General features: G+C 41.1%; 1 protein-coding gene across 1 annotated transcript; it reads left to right on the top strand.

Moving 5' to 3' along the window:
- Nucleotides 1–2,381: 2,381 nt before the first annotated feature.
- Nucleotides 2,382–3,317, top strand: LOC122482838 (olfactory receptor 4D10). The gene has a single exon (XM_043579131.1). The coding sequence runs from the start codon at nucleotides 2,382–2,384 to the stop codon at nucleotides 3,315–3,317; it is 936 nt and encodes a 311-aa protein (XP_043435066.1).
- Nucleotides 3,318–7,525: the final 4,208 nt, after the last annotated feature.

Consider the following 7,525-nt stretch of genomic DNA (forward strand, 5'->3'; position numbering starts at 1 on the left):
CCAATAATATTCCTTTTGCAATTCTTATATTAGGCCTGAGGCTGAGGGATTTGTACATAAGATAGAGATACAGTAGAAGTTCTTGAATGTGCGATGCTTTGAATCTGCCCATTTTCTCTTGAAAGGAAAGTAAAGATACTACAATTTAGTTTCCCAAAAGGCTTTACCTTCAGAAACAAAATTTTTAAGAATTATTGTCTCCAAGTGTACTATTCTGCATTGTTCCCCAAAGCATACAATTTTTAGTTGGAATTTCAGGATCAACGGAATCCAGGAAAGATGTTAAACTTTCAGCTAAGGTTAAGATTATGCATAGTGAAATTGACATGTTGTTGTTCTGATTATGTATAAATAGTCTGACTTTGATATTTTTCCAGGTATATTAAACACTTCAGAGCCGAGATGATCTTCGCAAGATAGAAACAATAAAGGTAGGTATTCACTATGGGGAAGAGGGATGCTGTGTTAAAAGGGATTCCAGAACCATGGCCCATTCAGTGTAAGGGAAGACATCATGCATTTGTTGCTACCCTTTGAGTTGCTTATCAGTAAAGCCACCTCAGATTAAATTTGATGTAAATAGAGTTTCCAGAGCCCCGTTTTGCCAAATTCCTATCTTTGGACAGACACTTTTATTATCTAAAATTAGACCCTCTCAATAAGATTGAAGGGGGGAGGGGCACCTGTGTGGCTCAGCCGGTTAAACATTATTGATTTCGGCTAAGGTCATGATCTCACAGCTCGTGATTTCAAGCCCCGAGTTGGACTCCATGCTGATATTGTGGAGCCTGCTTGGGATTCTCTCTTTTTCCTTCTCTCTGCCTCTCCCCTGCTCATTCTCTCTCTCTCTCTTTCAACCTCTCTCTCTCTCTCTCTCCCAAAACAAACTTTAAAAAAAAAAAAAGATCGAAGGGGGAAAAATACTATTTCTTCCATCCTATTTCCATCTCTTCCTTCCTATTTCCGTCTCTTCCTTCCTTCCAGCCAAATGTAGATTCATAATACATTCCATATGAAAAACAAGAATAGCATTAATACTTACTAAAGGATGGTGGGAAACACTGAATGGATTAACTTTTTATAACTCTTCACACATAGTAAGCATTCATGAAGTAGGAGCTGCTGATGCTCCTGGAAATCAGGATATCTCTACCATCCCTCCTCTCCCACCAAATCTACCTTCACTTTTCTCACGACCCATTTCACATTTTATCATGCATCATGTTCATCAATGTATGCTAATCACCCACTTTTGTTAGGCTGTCAACACTTGGACAAAGTGGTCCAACTTAATCTTATACGAAGATTGCAATAAATATTCCCTTACTAAGTATAAGGTAGAACAAATAATAATTACAAAAACTCCTAAGAATTATCAATAACAGTGTATTAAAAAGCAGGCATAATTCTAATAATACTAATGTCTCTTCTCGCTGTGTGACCTCTCCCTCTTTTAGCTGTGATTCAAAAAAAAGAGGCAGAAAAAAGTGTGATGGATACAGAATAGACCACTCCTCAAAATCAGGTTATTATCCTTATTCTCTCCCTCAAACTCTGGCAAGGACCAGTTAAGTTATAGAAGATGAAAAAGTTCTAGAAAATTGCTGTATAATACTGTGCACCTAAGAATTTGTTAAGAGGGTAGATTTATGTTTCAGTGTTTTTATCACAATAAAAAAATGTTATTCTTTGAGATTTGGATTTATACCTTGTCTTAATCTGTTTTCCAGTAACAATTTTTTAATATTTTTAAATAATTATTAAGCAAATAATCTGATTAGTATAAAGTAATAATCACAATAGCAAGTTATCTACATGGAATAATAGGTTGCAGATTTAAGAAATTCAACATAAAGCAGCCAAGAGCAGGGAAAGTGACTCAGCAACATTGAAATAAGGAACAGAAACACATTCCTGTCTAGAAAGACAAGACCCTTTTGAAGTCAACAGAATATTTGCCAATATGAACATTAAACTTGTAGACTGTAAGCCTGCAATGGCTGGAAACATGTCTAACCTCATATGCTTCAGACAGGTCCTGACATTCTATCAATTTGCGTAGAATAAAAAAATAAAATTTAAAAAACCAAAATAAATAAAATATGCTATGTAAATGTCCCTGCTAACATAAATGCTTATTCATTCCAAAATTAGTTTTATAGGAAAAGAATTATTGAATGACTTTGCATGTGATCATTTGATTTGATCACCAAAGTGATTGCAATCTTAAAAATTTGGACGGCTCAACAAATCACAAGCACTACATCCACATGGGCAAGATTCTGAATTGCGGTCTTAGTGCTTAAGAAGAAAATAAAATAAACAGCCAAGTACTTTCATAGGAAGTAGCTTGGAACAAAAGGGAAAAAGAAAATGACTTCATGGAGCTGAGAAACTGCACCAGGGTGAAAGAATTTACTTTCCTTGGTCTAACCCAGAATCAAGAGCTGAGCTTGGTCTTATTTCTTTTCCTGCTTCTCGTGTACGTGACAACTCTGCTGGGAAACCTCCTCATCATGGTCACTGTGTCCTGTGAATCTCGCCTTCACACCCCCATGTACTTCCTGCTCCGTAATTTATCTATTGCCGACATCTGCTTTTCCTCCATCACCGCTCCCAAGGTTCTGGTGGACCTGCTGTCACAGAGAAAGACCATCTCCTTCAATGGCTGCTTCACCCAGATGTTTTTCTTCCACCTTGTCGGAGGGGTGGATGTATTTTCATTATCAGTGATGGCATTGGATCGATATGTGGCCATCTCCAAGCCTCTGCACTACGTGACCATCATGAGTAGAGGTCGTTGCATTGGATTCATAGTGGCCTCCTGGGTGGGGGGCTTTGTCCACTCCATTGTGCAGATTTCCCTGTTGGTTCCACTCCCGTTCTGTGGACCCAATGTTCTTGACACTTTCTACTGTGATGTCCCCCAGGTTCTCAAGCTCTCCTGTACAGACATTTTTATGCTTGAGTTGCTGATGATTTCCAATAATGGACTGCTCACCACACTGTGGTTCTTCTTCCTCTTGGTGTCATATATGGTCATATTATTAGTAGTAAGGTCTCAGGCAGGGGAGGGGAAGAGGAAAGCCATCTCCACCTGCACCTCCCACATCACTGTGGTGACCCTGCACTTTGTGCCCTGCATCTACGTCTATGCCCGGCCCTTCACTGCCCTCCCCACAGATAAAGCCATCTCTGTCACCTTCACTGTCATCTCCCCGCTGCTGAACCCCTTGATCTACACGCTGAGGAACCAGGAGATGAAGTCAGCCATGAGGAGACTGAAGAGAAGACTCATGCCTTCTGACAGGGAATAGACAGGTAGCTCACTCCTTCTCAGCACCCTTGAAAACATTTGTCCATGAAATAAACTGCTATTTATTCAAGGATTTCTGATTAACTTTTAGATTTCTTCTAAGACCCAGAGGACTTTCAAAGATTCTGCTCAGCATGCAATAATAATGACAAAATCTGGGTTTCATGTTACAAAAGAAATCAAATTGTTAGCCAGAGAGGTACATGTTGTTTTTGCAATACAACCTTGGAAGAAATAAGAAAAACAGAATCAAAATATACTCAGTTTTATCAATTTGGAATTTTCTATTTTATTGAGATACAATTATGTGAAAATAAATAAAGTAAATAAACCTCATTGAAAATGGAGTTGGGGAGTTCTGAAGGGGGAGCTCTCACACTATCACTGGCTGTAGGAGGCATGCTGGCCTTCCCCAGCAGGAAGAGGGAAGAATTTCTCCTTGCCCAGCAACAGCCCAGCCAGTGAGAACTCAGCAAAAACAGCCCCTCCCAGCTTCCTCTTTTCACCTATAAAAGCAAGTTTCTCTCCCCTGTTCTTGCCATTTGCCTATGGTCTGCTGTAGTTTGCTTGTTCTGAATAGCAGTTCCTGGACCATTCCCAAATAAACTCATTTTTCTGGTAAAATAACTGGCTCTTTTGTTTTTTAAGGTCAACATTACTTGGTGACCACAAAGGAACCTGAAGGGGATGAACTGGTAAGGAAATAATGGCCCCCGGAAGCGTGTGAGGTACACACTGGAGCCCCTTGCACTCTCTGCTCCCCTGAGTCATCGTTTCTATTTCAGTTCCACCAGACCGGGTTCCCTCCTTCTGGTTGACCTCCACAACTGTATCTGGGATCTGTTTGTTCATTTGTTTGCTTTTAGGAAGGCACTGCCCCTTGTGACTACTCTTCCATTAACCAAGTCTCTGGTTTTGACTAATGGCATTTGAATCTCCCGAATTCTCTCAGGAAGGTCCTCCTTCTGGGCCCCAGTCTGGTTTTATGTTTAAAAACTATGGTCTCAGGCGCCTGAGTGCCTCAGTGGGTTAAGAGTCCGACTTCGGCTCAGGTCGTGATCTCACAGTTCGTGAGTTTGAGCCCCGCATCAAGCTCTCTGCTGACAGCTCAGAGCCTGGAGCCTGCTTCCCATTCTGTGTCTCCCTTTCTCCCTCCTTTGTGTCTCCCTCCTTTTTTTTTAGATCAACAAAATTAATAAAAATGGTGTATACTTGGGGCGCCTGGGTGGCGCAGTCGGTTGGGCGTCCGACTTCAGCCAGGTCATGATCTCGCGGTCCGTGAGTTTGAGCCCCGCGTCGGGCTCTGGGCTGATGGCTCGGAGCCTGAAGCCTGTTTCCGATTCTGTGTCTCCCTCTCTCTCTGCCCCTCCCCCGTTCATGCTCTGTCTCTCTCTGTCCCAAAAATAAATAAACGTTGAAAAAAAAAATTAAAAAAAAATAATAATAAAATAAAAAAATGGTGTATACTTAAGATGTACAACTCAATGTTTTGACATATGTAAATGATCATAGGGGGAGACTGCATTAAGGTGGGATCCCTGTTATTTCCTAAAACTGCATGTGAATCTACAATTGTCTAAATAAATTTTTCAATTAAAAAAAAAGTGCCTACCTACATATATACTCAGACATTCCCACTACATTCCTGCCTTGTTATCAGGAAGGGAGCTGAGACACATACTAGAGACATAATACATTTTGGGCATTGGGGTTCTACAAGATCTTTCGTGAGGTAATCACATCTTTATGAAGTAAACAGGTCTGAATTAAGTTCATCGTCTGACTCATTAATATTAATAAGTTAACTATTACCTGAAGATTGTTCCACCTAAAGCCCACAGTCCAGTGGTTGAGAGCAGGTGCCTTGAAGTTAGCACAGCTTGAGTAAGTATGCAGACCTCACCAAATTATGAGTTCTTTGACCTCATGCAAGGTTCTTACCCTGACCTTCCTCTGAACCCCAGACCCGTTGGCCACCCCACCACTGCATTCCCTCAGCACCCAGTGCTTGGCTCTAACACAGAACTCGGCATCCTGTTTCCAATTCCCTGTTCTCTTTCTTCCTATCTCCCCCCACTAGGATTATGCTTTATTCATTAATGGATCCCCAGCATCTGGCACAACAAATGGGCTATAGTAAACCTACATAACCATTGTCAAATCAAAACAAATTCAATGATTTCACATTGTTTCTCAATCATTTCTTTGCTCCTCAAATCATTGGAGGATCTGGTTAAGAAAACAACTAATTCGGTTTTACTCTCCGATAACATGACTCCCTAAAGTTGACAGAAACCTATGAAACTGCTTCAGACCATGCAAATACATCAAAAACGTTGGAATGAAGTGGAAAACGTTATTTAACATACCAACACATATTTATTTGTTTATTTATTATGCTATGAATAGCTGCTGGAAGGTCTTCTGGGTTGTTTTTACATCTTAGATCTCAAATGTTTACATCATCATACAAATATCAGTCAACAAATCAGATGTTCAAAGGCCCTGAGGTAGGGAATTTCCCAGACCATTCAAGAAATAGCATGGAGGCCTTTGTAACTAGATGAGAGCATGCAAGAACTGGAGAGGTAGTAGTTGAGGTCAGAGAAATCATGGGGCCACAGGACCCAGCATTAGGACCTTTTAGATTATTGTAAGGATTTTGACTTTCACATTAGGTGAGGTCCAAGGTGTCAAAGAGCAGAATAATGGTGTTTTAACAGAACTGCAGGGGCTCCTATGATGAATAGATTGAAGAGGGGTAAGGACAAAAGCAGGAAGACTAATGAAGAAGTTACTGCAATAGAAATAATGAAGACATGACTTATGGTAATTAGGGTGGAGTTGGTGAGAAGTTGGAAAAACTCTGAAGGTCAAGCAAGAATTTGCTGGTGGATCCAGTGGGGATTTCCTGGCTGCATGTGTATCCTGTGAGAATTCTGTCACCCAGCATGGTTATCAGCCCACTGAGAACTCCTTCACTCCTGCCTGATAACCCCAGTGGGTCCAACGGTCCTTCTAATACCTGTATGTCACACGTCAGGACTCCCCCTGCATGGGTGTCACTGCCTGAGGAAGTTGTTCAGAATCCCAAAGAATAGATGTTTATTTCCCAACAGGAAAATTGATAAGAGGAAACACCAGGGCAAAAGGGGGGTTCTGGCTACACCAACCTAATGGGTTTCTTTACCAAGTTGATCAGATATCAGCTGGGGGTGGTGGAAGATGAGGAGCCTGGTCAAATAATGAGGGTGATCAGCTATGGAGGGTGCGGGATTCTGGCTAACCTGGATCAGCAGGATTATAGCTAAACTTGGACAATGCAGAGACAGAGACAGAGATCCAAAAGTTGAGCCCTGGTTAAAAAGTTCAGGGAAGCAGTGCCTGGGTGGCTCAGGCAGTTAAGCATCTGACTTTTGATTTCAGCTCAGGTCATGATCTCATAGATTATGGGTTCGAGCCCTGTGCCTCATGGTTTGTGGGGTCACACAGCACAGGGGATCCTTGGGATTCTCTCTCCCTGTCTCTGTGCCCCTTCTCTGCTCACTCTCTCTTTCTCAAATAAACAAATAAACTTAAAAAAAAAAAAAAAAGTTCAGGGGAGCCTGAGTAGAGTTTGGCCAAGGATAGAATCTTTCTCACTGCTACAGAATTTTAGGCCCTAACAAAAATGTGTGTTCCTAAGTGTATGTACCTAATTATGTCTTAATTACTCCCACAGAAACAATCTCATGATCAGCAGAATTTTTCCACAGCCACATCCAACTATATTCCCTCTGATAATTCTTACACCAGTTTTGGGATTAAGGAATTGGTAAATATAACGGGGCACTATGAATTAACATGGGAAAGACAAGAAAATACTATTTCCTGAGTCTGTCCTTTTGCACATAAAGATAGAAAAGTAGCCACTGAAATCACTGGCCTTCAGAGGGCTATTAGCACAATTTCCTGAAGCTGAATGCTTCCTGAGGTTCATGTGAACATATTTTAAGATGGAACCCTTGAGAGAAGGTTGGAGATTTTAGGTAAGAAGTATAACTCTACATGAGTGTGTGTGTCTGTAGTGTCTGAATGTCTATGTATAAGAGTGAAAAATAAGGGGTGCCTGGGTGGCTCAGTCCGTTAAGTGTCTGACTCTTGATTTCAGTTCAGGTCATGATCTCACAGTCATGAGATCAAGTCTCGTGTTAGACTCTGTGCTAAGCA

The sequence above is a fragment of the Prionailurus bengalensis genome, chromosome D1 (genome assembly GCF_016509475.1).
Source record: "Prionailurus bengalensis isolate Pbe53 chromosome D1, Fcat_Pben_1.1_paternal_pri, whole genome shotgun sequence".
Classification (NCBI taxonomy): domain Eukaryota; kingdom Metazoa; phylum Chordata; class Mammalia; order Carnivora; family Felidae; genus Prionailurus; species Prionailurus bengalensis.